A 17,242-nucleotide genomic window follows, 5' to 3' on the forward strand; every position below is an offset into this window, starting at 1 on the left:
GCCTATTTTGCCCTTTTTGTAAAAGACGCCCTGCGCTGCGCCTCGTACACTCGATTTAATTTCAAGCGAATTCGCCGAACTGCGCATGCGCCAGAGGGTCTAGCGGCCTGGGACTCCCAGAATTCCTCCGGCCGCGAGATCTTCTCCAGAGGGCTGCTTCCCTCCGCCACTCCCGCCTTTCCCCATCCCTCCCGACCTCTTCAAAATGGCAGCCCTTGGGAACTTCCGCCCTCCTCCTTCGGCTCCGCCCAAAGTGGCGGCGTCGCCGTGGCGCAGGGTCACCGGACCTTCCCAAGATGGCGGCGCCCATGAGCGCCGAGGGCTGGAGTGAGGAGGGAGCGGCGGGGCTGCAGCGGGCGGTGGACGGGCTGCGGCTGTTGCTGGGCCGCAGCGCAGGCACCGGTGAGAGCCGCGGGAGGAGCGCGGGGGGCGGGCGCCTGTTTCGCCGCCCGAGTCGCAGGTGCCCTTCGCTCCGCTCCGACCGGCGCCTTCCTTCTCTCCGCAGGCCCGCTGCCGGCCGCGAGATCCGCCGCCCCGTCGCCGGAGTCGCTGCGCCTCGGGCTGACCGCGCTGGAGGAGAGGCTGGCCCGGGACCCCGCGTGGGCCTCCCTGCGCAGGGCGAGGGCCGAGGTGGCCCGGCGGGCCCCGGGGCTGAGTCCCGGCGCCGACCCCGACCCTCCCTGGGCCGCCGCCTGCCAGGCGCTGCTGCTGCTGCTCTGCCTCAAGCGCTGCCTGGTCCGCCTGGCCGCCGCTGCCACCCCCGCCGCCGGCCCGAGCGACGCCGGGGCCCCCCCTCCGCTGCGCCCTGACGCCCTGAGCATCGGCCAGGAGGGCACCGTGCAGGCGGCGGCGCAGCTGGCGGTGGCGTTGGGCCTCCGGCCGTACCTGTTGCCCGGCGTGGCGCCCCCGCCGCGGGACAAGGCCGGCCTGCTCGCCGCCCAGCCCCAAGCCCCGCGGAGGCTCCTGGCCGCCTGCAGCGCCCTGGTGGAAGTGGCCGAGCACCCCGAGCTGGCCAGGCTGATCCTGGTGCGCCACCTGGGCGACTTGCTGGCTGGGCTGTGCCAGCTGGGCTTCTGCCCTGCGAGGAAGGCCCGGGAGGGTGCCCCACGCGAGAGGCAGGTGAGGGTTTAGGAGCAGCCCTGGGGTCCTGCTGGAGTAGGCCCCGTTTCCCTGCCAGAAGCGGCCTGGGCATTTCCATAAAGTGAAGCAAGGATCTCCCTGTTTCCTCTGGGCAGTATGAAATGGGAGGGGGGACTGGCAAGCCATCCTTGGGGCCTACAGGCAAAAAGTTCTGCCGGGCAGGGAGGTGCCCATGGGGCCCCTGGCACTGCCTTAGTTGGCTGAGCCTCTTGCTAGGGCTGCTGTTTGGAAAGAGCATCTTTTTGCATTTCTGAGAATTCCTTTGCGACTTTTATTCTTTTAGCTCTCTGGGATTTTTTCAGGGGCTGACGGAAGAGGAACAGAGCAGCTGCAAAGAAGCCTTGCAAGGCCTTTTGGACAAAGCATACCAGCCCCTGGTGATCCGGGAACTGTTGCTCCTTCAGGGGGGGCCTAAGCAGGTAGCACTGTGAGCCATAGAGAAACTAGATTTGCATCCTGTGAGTTGGTTCCATTGTGCGTGCCTGCTTGCAAATCTTTCTTCCTCATCCCCCCACCCCCCTCCGAAGCATTTTTGGAGAGATCCAAAACTGAATCCCATGGATGTGGCTCAGCTATGACAATGGATACATGCCACGTGAATACCATGTCACTGATCCCAGGGGAACAAGCACCAAAGGTATAAAACAGTCTTTTTCAACCTTGCCAATATTATGCTGGTTCTGGGACTTAAAGTCCACATATATTAAAGTTGGCAAGGTTGGGAAACACTGGCATGGAAGCTTCCTTTTAAGGGAGTCCCACCACAGCCCTGATCTGTCCTTCCAGCTCAGCGCTGCCAGTGGATTAATTTAGCTGTGGCTCTGCAGAACGGGTCTTTCTCAGTCCTGCTGCCTGATGGCCTGTCCCGAGAGACCCTACCAGAGATGCAACCTGGGCCTTCCTAGCCCCTGGATCAGTGGGAAAGGAAAGGAGGAGGCAGCCCCCAGGTCTACAAATGGGATGCGATACAATCTGACAGCTCCAGGGCCAACCCAGTCTTGTTAGGTGGGAATCTGCTGCTAGGTGAATGGTGCCCTCAGAGAAGCTTTCAGTCAAGTGACCCGAGTCCGTTCTGCTTGGGGAAGGGCAGGGATGCCCCTGCTGCCTGGTGTCAAGGAGAAGGGATGGTGCACAGAAGGGCTGCTGGTGGTCCATCGTGCACATACGTTTCTTTTCCAGGCCTGCCGTCGCAGCCAGCAGAACAACGAGCCTCGTACGGCACTAACACCGGCCTGGCTTCAGCGCCTTTGTGGGCACCTGCTGTCTGGGAGGCTGTTAAGACCTGGTGGAGTTCAGGCTGTGCTCCGTGGCATCCTGGAGGAAGCCGGAGGTCAGTGAAGCTTGAAAAATCCGTCATTCAAAGGCTGGGACCAGAGCAGAAAAGAGTCCTTTGTTCCATTGTTTCTAAACTTGGCCCAGCCAGGTTTACATATAATAGTTCTGTTTTAATAAATAAGGATCTGCATGAAGCAGGAAAATATCTTGAAACTGGACAAATCCCTGTGTTTTTTGGATCAATCAGTTTGCCAGAACCAAACCACCTAGGTGGGGCAAATAAGTCAACCTGGTACATGACCTTCCCAGGCCTTCCCCTCTCGCCGGCCCCTCTTCTCTGCACGGCCTTTCCCACGAACCGGCTCTTCTAGGCAGAGCACAATTCAGTCCCAGGCTTTTTGCACCTCTCTTAAGAAACCGCCAGAGCAGGAAGGATGAGGAAGATCCAAGGCAGCCTGGCAATTGCTAGGCGATTACGGCCTGGGGGAAGCTCCCCTTCATGGTGGAGGACATCGCGAGTCTCTCTGGCCACAGGATGGGCGGCTCCCTCTGTGCTCGTCTAACACGGAGCCTCCTGCTTTCCAGCTGGGGCCGTGCGGGGCAGCAGTGCAGAAGCGGCAGCAGCTGACTGGCAGAAGTGCGAGGCCATCGCCAAGATCCTGTCCTCGTGCCCTCAGCAATCTCTCTCCCTGGAGAATTATTGTCAAGGGATTTGCCCTCAGGTACATCCTCTGCCCCTTCCCTTTACCCGGCAACTGGCATTCCGGGGCAGCCCAGGGAGTGCTTGTGAGTCAGAGCTCCCTTTCCCCTCCCATCTGCTGCTCACCAAGAGACTCCCGTTTCCTGAGTTGGCCCTTGGGGTCCTCGGTTTCTGCTGAGCTTTTGGGGCTTGTTCCCCCTCCCCCCCTTGGGGCCATTTGAGGTAGAGGAGGCTAAGAGGCACAACCTTAGAAACATTGCTGGTGAGCGGTTCCACCACAAAACCGCGGTAGAATAAAGCGTGCTCGACGAAAGCGCGTACGTGACGTCATCACAGCGCGACGAAAACATCGCGCTGTGAGCGGTAAATTTAAAATTAAAGCGAAAACTTTACCCTAACCCCCCCAAACCTAACCCTAAACCTAACCCTTACCTTTATGTGAATCGGCTTGCTTTAATTTAATTTTAATTTTAATTTTTTTTATTTTTTTCGTCGCGCTGCTGATGACGTCACATACGCGCTTTAATCGGGCGCGCTTTAGTCTACCGCGGTTTTGACGGGTCACGCTGGTGAGCAGCCCGTACTTTGAGCATAAAACTCTGCTTTTGTCTCTTCCTTCCAAAGATTCTGCAGCTCTTCCTCATCCAGGATAAGCTGATGATGCGCCAGTTCCAACGGGTGGCGACCGCAACGGTCCTCGCCATGGTCAGGCAACATCCCCAGCAGGCCAAGGAGCACCTGCTGCGCCCCCTGCTGGAGCCCCTCTTGCGCTGCCTGGGGGAGCCAGGTAACAGCCTCCCGGCCCCTGAACGCTTGGCCAGGATGCGGAGTCCTTTTCAGGATTTTGGAATCGTCAGCCTCCCAGAGTCACTTGGTCGACTTGGCCGGCCATGGAGGTTCCTTGAATGATGGAATGACTTAAGCCAACAAATAAATTTCTGCCACCTTGGAAGGTGGGAAGCTCCTTGTTTTTTCAGCGGCTGCTCTAGCCAGAATTGGTGGCTCTGGGATTCTTAGGTCTGGGTCCCCCAGTGGGACTGAAATGGGTCCCTCTGGTCGGTTCACCCGTGAATTCTGGGCAGCTCATAACAATCCGGTATCAGCAGTTGAAGCTGTGCTGGGCACGACAAGCTTGGTAGGCTGAGATAACGCTCGATTGAGTCAAAGTTTTACTCATCAGTTCAGATTTATATCCTGCCTTTCTTTCACACAACTCAAGTGCTCTTAACGCTCCTGTGAGGAGCTTGGCCTGAGTGAGGGCCTGGCCCAGAGCAGCCCTGCCTCCCCCCCTCCCAGCCAGGACACCCATCCCATAGTTTCTAGCCAGGCAGCTGGGTGGCTCCCAGGGAAGGAAGTCGTGCTGGGATGAAATATTTTCTTTGCCACTGAAAGGGCAGAATATAACGAAGTGAAACCGGCCCAGCATTAGCTGCACCCACATGACGGTCCTTTTCTGTCTTCAGAAGGCTCCCTGGAAGACCTGCCGGCTGGGTCGGTGCTGGTGGAAGAGGAGTTGCTCTCGGGGTGCGTGGAAACGGTGTACAAGGTACGGCACCAGCACCCTTGTCTGCATGTGGCGTTGGGAGGGGGAGCGGAGGCCGAGGAAGACCTCAGCTGTGACCTCCCTGTGCTGAAATAGGCAAAATGCTCTTCCCTGAAATGCCAGGGGGAGGCGCCATTCCCACATGCCTTTAGTCCACCTTCTCTCGGTCAGCTGTTGGCTGCCAGGATTCAGCATTGCCCTTCTGGACTGAAGCTGCAGGCCCTCCAAGGATCAGCCGGATCCCAGAAGGGGAAGAGCCCAAGCGCAGGGCTGTCTTACCAGCAGGCTTGGGGGCTGAGCCATGAGCAGGCTGGGAGGTCTCGGGAGGCCCGTGCAACGGGCTGGGCTGCTCTGTTGGTCTCGATAGCGTGAGCATTTAAACCCCATGGATGCTCGAGAGCATCTTGGGCACCAACGAACTCCTTCAGAGAGAAACAGGCAGGCAGAAACAAAGAGGCCTGGAAGCTTCTTCTGCAAGCCTTTGGGAGGGGCAGGGGATGTGTGTGCGAAGGCTGCCAATGGAGTTTGTGCAGAGTCTTCCTCCTCTCCGTTGCTCTTCCCTTGCAGGTCTGCGTGGTGGGCAATGAGCCCTTGCCTTGCCTCCTGGGGGCCCTGCAGCCTGCGCTGGGGGCCGTCTTCTCCCTCTGGTGCTTCACCAAGCAGAACGTGTCCTCCTTGCGGTGAGGCGCCCGGCCTGGCGGGGGAATCTCCAGGGCTCTCTTGTGGGCTGGGGGCCTCTCCCAGGAGCTCTTCTCCCCCCGGTTCCTCTCAACCGAGACCCCACCAGTGCCGGCTTTTCTGCCTGGGTGGGAAGTCCCTGGGATGGGAGGGGGGATTGTGCAACTCCCCTGAAAAGGGGAACCCAATCCAAGGATACCAACAAGCTGAAAGAGAAGGGCTGGGAGGGGGACTGCCCACCCTCTTTGTAGTCCCCATTGCCCAGGAGACGGGCCTCCACGTCCTGCCCCTCTTCTGGCAGAGGCAGCTTTCCTCGGGGGGGGGAGGGGGTTTTTGGGCTGCCTCTCACCAAAGCCACCTTCCCCTGGATTGAGGTGAATGCCCCCCCTCCCCCTGCTGCTTTCAGCACCCCCTGCCAGGAGATCCTGCTGTGGTTCCTGGAGAAGAGTGAGCAACAGGCCTCCCTGGAGGTCCTGGAAGGCTTGGTGGAGCTCAGAGGAAGCCCCCGCCTGCCCCACCCCCACTGCCGGTTCCAGGTGGGCAGCGAAGGGGGCGTGGTGGCCACCATCAGGGAGGCTGTGAGGTGAGAGTCTGCTGGGCGTCCCCAGTCGGAGGGAGGGAGGGAGGGAGGGGGCTCTGATCCAGATGGCTGCAGTTGAGGGGATGCCAGAAAAGGTACCCCAGCTTCCCCCCCCCCAGGAGGTGGGTGCAGAGAGCCTGCCTGTCCAAAGGCAGCTGCCCCTTACCCCAGGGGCATGGGATGGGGGGCACGGGAGGCCCTTCCCAGGAGGATTCTCAGCTTTCTACCTGCAGGCGGTCAGCCGTGAGGAAAGGACGCTCCCTTGCTCCAAGTGGGATGGGAGGGACGGTCCAGCCCAGAGCCCCCCTCCTCCTCCTCCTTTGTCCCTTACGTTGCTCTCCCCCTGTGCAGTGATGAAGACGAGGCTCTGTATCGGAAGCTGTCAGAAGAGCAGTGGCAGCTGGAGCAGCTGGTGGACTTGCTGTCTCTCTGCCGGAGGGGCAGCCTAGCTGGAGACTTCTTCCTGGGCTGCTTGAAGGTGGGGCCCAGAGCTTCTCTGGGTGCCTCCGTGGGAGTGTGGGGCGCCTGCTCCTTCCACAAGCGTAGGATGGGCGCCACGCCAGGAGTGGCCGAGGTCAGGCATTGTCCTTCAAGGCTCCCCTTCAACTGCCAAGACCAATGCAAGGAGGGAAGCCGCAGGGCGCTGGACGTGGATGGGCTGCAGTTGGAATTGAGGGTTTGGATGGGCCTCCTCTAGAGTCCTGCACACACACACAGGGGGTGCGTCTGTGTGTAGCTGAAGCAAGCCACGTATCCAGTTGTTGAGTTTGAGTTTATTAGGACTTGTATGCCGCCCACTCTCGAAAGACTCAGGGCGGCTTACAGAAAGAGAAGGGAGGGGAACTTATGAAAATTAAAAAGTACAAACATTAAAATCCCACAACATTCATAAGATAAAATGGGGCTGGATAACTCAACAGGCCTTCTGGAAGAGCCGGGTCTTAATTGCTTCATGGAAGGCCGGGAGGACAGTAAGGGTCCGGATCTCCACGGGGAGATCGTCCCATAAGGCTCTCCTTTAGCCCCTCTTCTCCCCCTCGGCAGGAGCTGAGCCAGGTGGCCTCCGAGAGGGACCCTGCGCCCCCTTCGCAAGGGCACCCCCTGGATCTGGAGCAGCTCTGCCAACCAGCCCTCCCCCAGCAGACGAGGCAGCTGCAGGTGCTCCGCCTGGTGGCCCTGTTGACTGAGGGCATTTCGGACTCTCTGCTCACAGACGTCAGGCAGGTTGGTCCTGGCCTCCCCCTCCCCCGCCAGCCTTGCAGAGCCCATCCCTCCAGTGGCCTGGGGTGCCCTGGCTGCTGTGCCCGAGGCCAGGCTGGGCAGGCTGCGTCCCCTGGGGGCTGTTGGCAGACTCCCTCCTTAAGGGATGCCCCAGGGGGAGGGCTGGGGGGCTTTGGCCAGGAAAGTGCCGGGGATGGGGGGCCCTCTAGCCTATCAGCCTAGAGTTGCAGAAGTAGCTTGAGGCCCGTTGTTGGCTGGAGACGGAAGCTTTCTGGGTGGCGTCCCTTCCACAGGTGGCGGAGTTTGTGGCAGCCACTCTGCAGCGGGCCTGTGCCAGTCTCTCCAGGGGCTCGGTGGGCACCGTGGAGTCCCAGACGCTCAGCATGGCCATGGGGCTGGCGGCAGCCATGCTGGGTGGGGCCCTGCAGGTGAGTAGCCGGAGGGCCCCGGGGGAAGCATTTGCAGGGGGGTCGGGAGAGGTGCCCCCCCCTCCCTGCTTTCATTTCTGGTTCTGAGCCTCAGTCAGTCCAGTTTCTCTCGGGCTCTGCTCCTCCACCCCTCCCCCTCCCAGTTTGATCCTAATTTGAAGCCCCCACCCACCCCCCGTGCCCTGTCCCTGAGGGTCTTTGTTGGGGGAGGGCCCTGGCAGAGCAGGCCAGCTGGGCGGGGCAGGGGAGGGGCTCCCACTGACCTGCAGGAAAGCCTCCGCCCACCCAGCCAGGCCAGGTGAGGAGCTGGGCCCTTCCGCTTCCCCCTGGGGGGCTGCGGGGTTGGAGGGAGGAAACGTGACCGGTGTGGAGGCAGAGGGGGGGGAAGGGGAGGGGGGAATCTTGCTGTGACAGGCTGAAGCTGGGAAGCTTCCCTCCTCAAGTCTGGGCTCGCTGGGGCCAGTTGTAGTCATGGGGCCTCCCTCCCCCCCACCCCCCCTCCTCCTTTCAGGCCGCTGCTTGTTCCTCCTTTGCTGAAGCCGGCTGTGGTTTCCCGCAGGAGGAGTGCTGGGTGGCTGGGGGTGTTTCTGGTTGGGGCCAAGCGGGGAAAAGCTCCCCTCCACTCACAGGCCAGGACGCTTGGGAAATGAGGAGGAATAGTGAGGGAGGGTCGAGGCCTCTTGGGTGGGGGGTCCTGGACACCCTGCTGCCTGCCGGAAGGGGGGGCCCTGGCCGGCCAAAGCCCCAGGCCTCTGGGGGCCTCCGAGGCGTGGCAGGATGTGCCCAGGAGGGGGCAGGGCTGAGCAGGCGTGGACGCGGCTCCCTGGAGGGCTGAGCTGGAGCCCGGCTGGGCCTTTCCTGCTGCTGCTGCTGCTGCTGGGGAAGAGCAGTAGCTGCCTTCCCTCCCACCCCCCCCTTCCCTGGGTGCACCTGGCGCTCGGGGCCTGATCTTATCCGCCCTGCCGGAGCCTCTGCGCACACCCATAACGGTAACCACAGCAAAGGCTCTGGGCGCAGGGGCCCCTCCTGGCGCTTCCTGCCGGCAGCCCAGGGCCAAGTTCTCAGGATCAGCCCTGCTTCCTCTCCTGGGCAGCGCCCGGCTGACGTGCTCCCCGCTGTCTCCCCAGCTGAAATCCGGAGACTTTGGCAGCCTGAAGCAGCTGGTGCCCCTGCTGGAGGAACTCTCCCGCCTCCACCCGGAGCCCGTCATCCAGGAGCTGGCGGCTGACCTGAGCATCTCCATTTGCACCCACCGCGCCTTTTCCACAGAGGCCGTCCGCACTGCTGCCTGCCAGGCCCTGGGCGGGCGTGCGGGCGGGGCGGCAGCCCAGAAGCCCCCCGGGAGCCGCCCGGGGCAGCCTCAGGGGACGGACTCGGTTGCCCAGGGAAGCTCTGCCCCCTGCGGCCCCCAGAGCCAGCTGCAGGAGCTTCTCTCGGAGGCTTACAGCCCTGACATCCCCACGCGAGCGGCTGCCTTGCGCCTCCTCTCCCAGAGGGTCGAGCGGAGGGACCCCAGAGCCCTGGAGACGCGGGAGAAGTTGCTGGAGGTAGGCAGCCGGAGCGCTTTGTGGGGGAGAGGCCCGTGGGTGGCTTGGGCTGGGCCTGAGAGGGGCCCCCATTCTGGCCTGCTTGGGGAAGGGGCCTCCCTGCAGAGGAGGTGGAGGGCGTCCCTGGAGCTTCACCCCGTGAGCTTTGCTTGGTGGCCGGAAGGCGTTTCTCTCCAGCCACTTCCAGGCACATATAATTAAGTTTTCAGTCCCCAGATCTTCTGTTTCCTGGTCTCGAGCGGAGAGGAAGCTGCTTTTCCTGGAAGGGTTTAGTTCTGCTTCCAGGCAGCCTGAATGTTTTGGGCCTGGGGGGGCAACAGCTGCTGCAGGTGGTCCCAGGAGCCGGACCTCAGCTGCCCTCTTGCTGAGCGCCTTCCTCCTCCCTCCGTCCAACCCCCTAATGCTCCCCCAGAAACGAAAGGGCTTCTAGTCCCCGATCAGGGCCACCCTGGTGCTTCCGGGGAGCAAAGGCCACGCCTGGACGGACGGCTGGGGAACCCTCCTGCCCTGCCAAGGAGGCCTCGGCCGAGAGACCCGGGTGGCTGCAGCTCTGCCAGCCAAGTGATTCCTGGTTTTAATTTCCAGGTTTTTGTAGAAAACCTGGAGCACAAAGACTCCTTTGTTTACCTTTCTGCTATCCAAGGTAAGCAACCCGCTCTTGCTCCCGGCTGCTCTGTGTGTGGAAATGCAGGGCCCTTCCTGTCCAGACTTCTTGCATGGGGTGGGTGGTGGATGGGGGGCAAATGCTCCAGGAAGGGGGGCTGGCTGAGCCCAGGTCAGAGGCCGGAAGCCCACCTGCCTGGCGCACATTGCCGATGGTCTTCCTGAGTGCCAGGTTTTTGCAAGTGGGCTTAGGAAATGGGAGAAAAGGTGGGGGGCCGTCCCTGAATGAAGCCAGTAGCCCCCCCCCCCCCCCCGCCCAGCTCCTGCTCCTCTCTGCTGGCCTCCCACCACTTTGCTCAGGACGCAGGGCGGACTTCAGCAAACAGCCCCCCTGCTTCTCCTTTTCCCCAAGGGTGAGGGGGCTCCTTGGTGCCCAGTCTGGGCTGGAGACATCCCTAGGGCGGGTGGGACCCTAAGCACGGCCGAGGTCAGTGGGTTGCTTGAACCTCTTCCGGCCAGCCCCTTCCTTACACCTGCCTTCCTGTCTCTGTGCAACGTCACCTTCCTGGAGAAGCCGCCAAGTCCTCCAGGAAACAATCTCTCACCAGCTTCCTTGGGAGGAATTTCACAAGACCTCCGGGGCTGGATGGCTGCGCAAATCTCGCCCTTGTCTCCTCTGGAAGCGGACAGGGGCGCCCTTCCTCCTCCCCACCTTTGAACCGCATTCGGCTGTCCAGGCAGCCGAATACTTGCCCTGGGTGGAGGGGGGGGGGCTCTTCTGGGCCTGGCCACCTCTTGGCATCCCCGCCACAGGGCCCAGAGGAGGAACGGGCCCTGCAAAGGAAGGCTGGTTGCATAAGGCAGAGGCACAAAGAGGCAGAGCTCCCGAGGCCCCCTGTAGGTCTTTGAACTCTTCCTGGCTCCCAAGAGGCCTCTGGGCCACTCCGTCCCCCTGCCAGAAGCCCCCCAAGAAGCCCAGAGAGCCCCCCGGGTGGGATTTCTGGGCTTCCTTGCTGGGCATTGCTCCGGGGCTCAGCTCTCTGAGCCCTTCTGTGCTAATGCCCTGTTTTGCCAGGGAAGGCGGAGTGAAGGAAGCAGGCTGGGAGAGCCTCCCCCCCCCCTTCTCCTTCCCTGATGAGCGGGTGAAGGGATTCTGCCTGTGCTGACTCCCTGGCGCTGCCAGCCTGGGGCACAAGAGCGGCACCTTCCACGTTGAGCAAGACGGCCTTGCAACAGCCGATGAATCTCCTGCCGTTGACTCAGAATGTTGGGAAGGCCTTTGGGTGATGGGCAGGGAGGGGGTGGGGCTAAGACGGGGTTCCCCCTACTTCTACACAGACAGACAGACGGACAGACAGAGACAGAGGCTGCATCCAAAAGCAGCAGCTGAGGGCAGAGCTGCAGTCCCACTGGGGCCGCCCTGCTGCTTGAGTGGCTCTTGGCATGCCAAAGGCTGCCCCCCCCCCCAACTTCTACTCTGTGGCCGGTTATTTCATTGCTCCAAAGGCCAGAGAGGAGTCAGAAGGAGAGGGTGGGTGGGGGGACCTTGGAGGGCTTCCGCTGCTGGGGCCTTTCCAGCTGGGAACAATCTCGGGTGCCCTGAAGCTCGGCTGCTTCACGCAAAATCCGCCACTGGGAGCCGGAGGGGAGGGAGGGGGTTGTGATGGTGGGATGAAGAGGGGGGTGGGCTGTGCTGAAGAGCTTCCCATGCCTTTAGGGGAGAGCTGGGAGGACAGCTGCCCGGGGGGCAGGGACCCTCGGTGGCCGATTGAGCTGCCCTTGGTGGTCCCTGCGAAGGCTTCTGCGCCTCCCCCCTTGGCTCAGCCGGGGGCTGCCTCAGGGGCCTCCCATGTGCTGCTTCTGCCCCCTTCCAGGTCTGGCCCTGCTGTCCGATGCCTCCCCTCAAGACGTCCTTCCCCTCCTGCTCAGCCAGTACGCAGGCGCCCCCCTGGCGGAGACCAGGATGAAGGTGGGGGAGGCGCTGCTGCGCACCACGCGAGCCCTGGGTGAGTCGGTCTGCAGGGGCTGATGGGGGGCCAGAGAGGCCGGGGCAGGAAGGGGGCGCTCTGGTGGGTTTGGCCATAACCCCCCTCGAAATCCAGAGCCGAAGGGGGCTCCGTGAGGCCATGGAGTCTGACCCCCCCGCCATGCTCCGCCTGAGCCTCTCCATAAAGGCCTTCCGGAGTCTCCCTCTGGTCCCACGGATGAGTCACTTCCCTGCCTTGAGCCTCCGGAGGGTTTGGCTCCTGGCTTTCCCATCCGTGAGAATCGGGAATTCCCTGCCTGCTTCCTGTGTGTTGCAAGCCGCCTTCATGGCCCTCGGCTGCCTTGCCCCAAGACAGTAGCTGAGCGGCTTGTCTGGCCTGGAGTCCCCTCCCCCCCCCTTTCGTGCCGTCTGATCTTGACTGGTTCCTGCCCCCTCGCCCCCCCCCCTCCGTCTTGGCTGCAAAAGCGGGGCTGTTCTTGCCCACCTGGCACAGCCCCTCCCGTTGCCAGGGCATGTGGGACACAGAGCCCTCTCCCCGATGCCCCTCCCTCGCCCGGCCTGGTTGCCTTCAGTTGAGCCCACCTCCTCATTAAGCTCCCATCTGGGCCAGGTGGTTCCCCATCCGCACCTCCCACCTGCTTGCCTGCTCTCCGTGGGACCAGCCCAGGCTCCTTGCATGGCACAGCAGCAGCAGCAGCAGGAGGTGGCTGGCACTGGGCGGGCAGCCGCGGGTCTCCTGGCTCCCAGACAGCTGCCCCCATTACAGACCCCCCCCCTCCCACTTCCCTTTGGAAACGCCCAGCTCCGTCCCCTGAGCCTTCATTTTCCTGGGCCAGGATGATGGGCCTTTCCCTCTCTTGACACCCCCGGCCCCCGTCTTACCTGCCAAGAGAAAGGGTCCCTTGGTGCCCCTTGCTCTCGGCCCCATGGCTGCTTTGTTGCCCCCCCCCTCCCACAGTTACTCCTAGTCGATTGGCAGCCCTCGGAAGCAGCGGGGGGGGAGGGGGGGTCTTCTGTCCTCTCCCTCCCTTGTCCCAAAAACATTTTGGCTCCCTCCCTCGAGAGTGCAACCCCCCCTCCCTCCCCCCCCCCTCCCTCTGCTGGAAGTCCTGGTGGCTCCCTGGGCGGCTGCTGGCGGAGGGCCCGGTCTTTAGATCTAATCCCCTAATTGCTGCCTGTCTGCCGGGCGCTGGTCTTCTGCGGAAGCCGGGTTTCCCCTCCCCATCTCCATTGGGGGTGAGGGTCTCTGGCGGCCCCCTGACTCCTGCCCTGCTTCCCTGCTTCTACTCCCCACGCAGCTCCTTGGGCAGAGTGCCCGGCAGGCTCGGCCAGCCTCCTTAGGGCTGAAATTAAGCCCGATATTCGTCCCCCCCCCCTTTCCAGTGCTGCTTTGGGTTCTGCTTTGCATCCTCCACCCGCCTTTCGTTGTTGTGGCGCTTTGAGGGTGCTGAGGGTGGGAGCCCTGCAGAGGGAGGGAGGGGCTGCCTTCCTGCTTGAGGGTTCGGCTGCAGAAGGTCCTCTCGCTCAGCTGGGCTGGAGGGGCTGGGGTCTTCCTTTCTCAGGGGCTTGTGGGGAAGAGCATCTGGGCTCTGCCTTGGGCCGGAACCCTCCTCATGTGGGAAGAGCGGTGGGTGGGCTTCGGCCCCTTTGCAACTCCTGGCCTTGCAGGGGCCCCTTCCTTCCGCAGAAGAGCCGGGGGCTTGTGGAGAGGCAGAGCGGCTGCTGGGCGGCCATGGGACCCCCCTCCAGCACAGACCAGGCAGGGCAAGGGAAGCCGCCAAAGCCTCACTAGCCGCAGGAGCATTTGTGATGATGGGGCAGTTAGGAAGAGTCTAAGACCTGGGCCTGGCGCCACTGGCCCTCTCATCTTGCAAGGGCCCCACCAGGACAGGTGCCCAGGCAGGAGGGCTTCTCGCTGCCCATCTGCAGTGGGGGGGAACAGCCCCAGCGCGTCCACCGTGGCCGGAGGTCCCCTCCTTTGCAGGCCAGGGAGGGAGAAGGACGAGGCGACCGTATTGGAGGCTTTGCCTGCTGTGCCGAGTGGAGGCCCGTTAAGCCTGCCCTTCTCTGGGCTGCTTCGCAGGGAGAGGAGAGCCTGTGATTTGGGAGGCCAGAGCCATAATTACTGGTGCCTGCCAGCACGCCTGGCGCCTCTCCTCGGCTCAGGGCTCTTCTCTAACTCTGCTCCGTTTAAGGGGGGGGGCAAGGCAGCCGGTGCTGGAGGCGGTTTTAGCCCCTCGGCTGGCTGGATGGTTTTATTTGGGCCGTTCACCAATTGTGCCCGGCTGGCTCAGGAGAGAGAACCGGAGGCTCACAGGGGGCCACTGCGGGAGGAATCGCCTAGCAACAGCCACACCTGGTGTTGGGGGTCCCTCAACGCTTCCCTCCCCCCACTAAGGATTGAGGCCCCTGGGGGCCCTGAATAAGAGGGGGGGAGTCGAGAAGGTGCGGGGGCTTTTTAGAAGGCAGGGAGGTGGGAACATTGGCCTGTGGGGCAAATCGTAGGGTGGGGAGGTCTCTTCTTTGCCCCCCAGGCCTGGGATGGGTCAGCCCCATGGCAAGTGGTCATGCCTGCTCACAGGCGGCAGCCTAGGCGCCTCCTGGCTCTTCTTGCGCTGGCCCCTTCCCCAGCTGGCTGCTCAGCTGTGCCCACCGTTGCCCTCCCCCCCCAACTCGCCGGTCCCATCTCGCAGCCAAGCAGCTTTTCAGTCCCCCTCCCCCCTTTTTCCCCTCCTCCTTGCAGGAGACCTGGCCTTCCAGCACAGAGAGAAGCTGATCCATGCTTTCCTGCGAGGAGTCCGAGATCCTGACCCCTCCCTCAGAGCCAGCAGCCTGTCCAACCTGGGGGAGTTGTGCCAGATCCTTGGTTTTCAGCTGGGGTCGGTGGTCCATGAGGTACCAGCCCCTTTTCTCCTCCCGCACTGTGGCTGTGGGTGTCCGGTGCTGTGCTTGGGACACGGGGAGACACACACAAACACACACACACGGTGTTGGCCGTGGGCGCGGCCTGCCTGCGAGAAGAGAAGCCTGGCACATTCGGAGGCTCCGTCCATGTTGCAGCAGAGTGGAGGCTGCATTTTAGGCCCCCTTGCCCGGAAGGGATCTCACGCCGAGTGACTCTTTCCTCCGCTTCTCACTGAAGAACTGCAAGCTAAAAGGGGAATAGAGGAAAGCTTCACACGCTCGTGGGTGTGTTTGTGGGTGTATGCGAACCAGCCCTGGCCGTGGTCCTCCACTTTTACCAAAGCCACTCAGACATTGGGAGGGGTCTCTCCTGGCCGCCCCTCTTGGGCAGAGACCCCTCCGGTGCTTCTGAAATGCCCAAGGAGACACAACCGACTTCCTCAGGTGCTGCTCGTGAGCCAGGGGGGGTCTCGGTCTATTTTGCGGCGTTGCAGCCGGGGCAGCCGGAGTGCTGCGGATGCTCTGGTGGTCGCCGAGCCACGCAGGAGCCTCGCCGTGCGGCTGGGCCTTTTGCCAAGGCTGCCCAGGGCCTCCAGGATGTGGACAGGAGCTGCAACGTTGCAGTCACGTCTCTTCGGCTGAGAGCCGTTTCTGGCGCTGCAGCAGGCCAGGTGCCAGCTGACTCAGCGGAAGCTGCTGCAGGGTGTGGAGAAGGCAGGCTGTCCTTGAGCCTAGGAAGAGAGAGATGCAGCGGGGGGTGGGGGTGGAAGCCATGGTCCTCTGGCTCCCCATGTGCACAGCTGGCCCTGGGCCCAAGCACCTGAGCCCCGTGTGTGTGTCAGTGAAGGTCGTCTTCAGATGACCCAGCAGTGGGTGCCAAAAGGATCCCCACTGGGGGAGTAACTTACCCTCGGTTAGGGCTCTCCAGGGCTCCAGTGGTTGGTGCCGCCCTTTCTTAACACAATGGAAGAGCCGCTTTCGGCTCTCCCCAGTGGCGCCCGTAGCCTCCCGCTCTGCCCCTTCCTTAGCAAGGTCTGCCCACTCTGAGGGCCCTGCCTTTCTCCCTCACAGCTGGCCTCCTGCTTAGCAGCTGTGGTCAAAACCGACCATGAAGCCGAGGTGCGTAGAGCCGGAGTCCACGTGGTGGTGCTTCTCCTGCGGGGGCTCAGCACGAAAGCGGTGGAGGTGAGTCTCTTCTGAGCGGGCCGTCCTGCCCTGCCCTGCCCTGTGCCACCGGGGGCTTCCTTGGCAGGGCTTCCGTGTGGAGGGAGAGGAGGCCAGGCATGGAGGAAAGGAGGCCCTGCTGGACCTGCCCGGATTCCTGGAGGAAAGGCCAGCGGAGGGCTTCCTGCCCTTTGGTGGGCACGAGAGCAGAGGAAGGAAGTGCTTCCCTCCGTCCACAGCGGCCTCTTTGAAAGAAATCCCCGCTTGCGCTTCGTTGCGTCCATCCCTGCCACCAGGAAATGCCAGAGAAGAGGTGGCCCAGCCTGGCATTTACGGGCAAAGGATTGTCGCTTTCTTGGAACTGGCCCAGGGTGGTTTGCCTACACCTTTGCTCCAGGAAGGTGTGTAAGATTAATTAGTGCAATAATTAAATGCTGGCCTTGGAAAAAATCAGGAGAAGGTGAGTTCTAGTCCCGCCTTAGGCGTGAAAGCCGGCTGGGTGACTTTGGGCCGGTTCCTCTTCCAGCCCAACCCACAGAGTTGCTCTTGGGGGGGGGGGGAGAATTGGGGGTAGAATAAAGTAATTTCACCCCTTTATATAACACTTTTAGAGAGGTGGAATGAAAATGGAGGGGGGGGTACCAAGCAGTGACCCCAGAGGGCGGCTCTTCCTGGCCCCTCCTGGAGCTCCGGCAGCTGGTTCCACGCTCCCCTGGGCTCAGGGCCTGGCTGGGGGTGGTCAGGAAAAGGCTGAGAGCCCATTGTCCAGCATGGCACAAAGCCTCCTGCTCAAGCCGTGGGGTGGACCAAAGGCCTCGGATGGGGACAATGGCCAATTCTGATCTTTTTCTTTAAAAGAACTAATTCCTGCTCCTCCTTCCAGGTTCTCCGCGATGTCCTGCTGGACCTTTACCGCCTGCTGAAGTGGGTGGTGCGCTGTGAGGGAGACGAGGTGACGGTGCTGCATGCTCAGCTGGCCTTGGAGGAGCTGGACGGCCTCCTCCGGCAGCTGCTCTTCCCCCCCCAGGCGCTGCGGAAGAAGATTGAGATCCTGCCTTAGGGCTGCTGCTCCGGGTGGGACTCTGCCACTCAGAGGGCCCCCCTCCTCCGTGGAAGGGAACTTTGCCCCTGTGGGGCAGCCCCTGCACAGACTCGGCTGTCCTGAGAGAAGCATTGGAGGGGACGCGAGCACATCAGCCAAGGCAATAAATGGTGGCACATTTGGAAAGGGGGCTGCAGAGGGGTTTTTTTGGGGGGGGCACCAGGGTCGAATCCGAGAGGGTTGATGACGCCCCATGACTGTCAACCTGCCTGGCAGCTTCTCTGAGGGGCCTTGTGTGGCCCCCAACCCTCCCTGGGGTGGCCTGTCTCCGTGGCTTTTCCTGTTGCTCCATGGCCAGATTTCCCTCTGGGCGGTGGGGGACCCAGACGGCTCCATCGGTGCAGCTCCTGCCTAGAAAGAGACCCTCTTC

General features: G+C 62.3%; 1 protein-coding gene across 2 annotated transcripts; it reads left to right on the plus strand.

The window, feature by feature from the left end:
• The first annotated feature begins 288 nt into the window (after positions 1-288).
• TANGO6 (transport and golgi organization 6 homolog) lies at positions 289-16,976 on the plus strand. Of its 2 annotated transcripts, XM_087729270.1 has the most exons (18): positions 289-402; positions 506-1,119; positions 1,443-1,559; positions 2,320-2,470; positions 3,001-3,137; positions 3,740-3,902; positions 4,579-4,661; positions 5,226-5,338; positions 5,743-5,919; positions 6,268-6,394; positions 6,961-7,140; positions 7,431-7,565; positions 8,693-9,112; positions 9,698-9,755; positions 11,590-11,721; positions 14,446-14,597; positions 15,678-15,791; positions 16,654-16,976. In XM_087729270.1, the coding sequence occupies exons 1-18, from the start codon at positions 297-299 to the stop codon at positions 16,828-16,830; spliced, it is 3,156 nt and encodes a 1,051-aa protein (XP_087585396.1). In that variant the 5' UTR covers positions 289-296; the 3' UTR covers positions 16,831-16,976. The 2 variants fall into 2 exon arrangements, with proteins under 2 accessions (XP_087585396.1, XP_087585397.1); XM_087729271.1 differs by lacking the exon at positions 11,590-11,721.
• Positions 16,977-17,242: the final 266 nt, after the last annotated feature.

This window comes from Thamnophis sirtalis, unplaced genomic scaffold (genome assembly GCF_051295495.1).
Source record: "Thamnophis sirtalis isolate CommonGarterSnake01/CBP01778 unplaced genomic scaffold, rThaSir2_p1.2 scaffold_14, whole genome shotgun sequence".
Classification (NCBI taxonomy): Eukaryota; Metazoa; Chordata; class Lepidosauria; order Squamata; family Natricidae; genus Thamnophis; species Thamnophis sirtalis.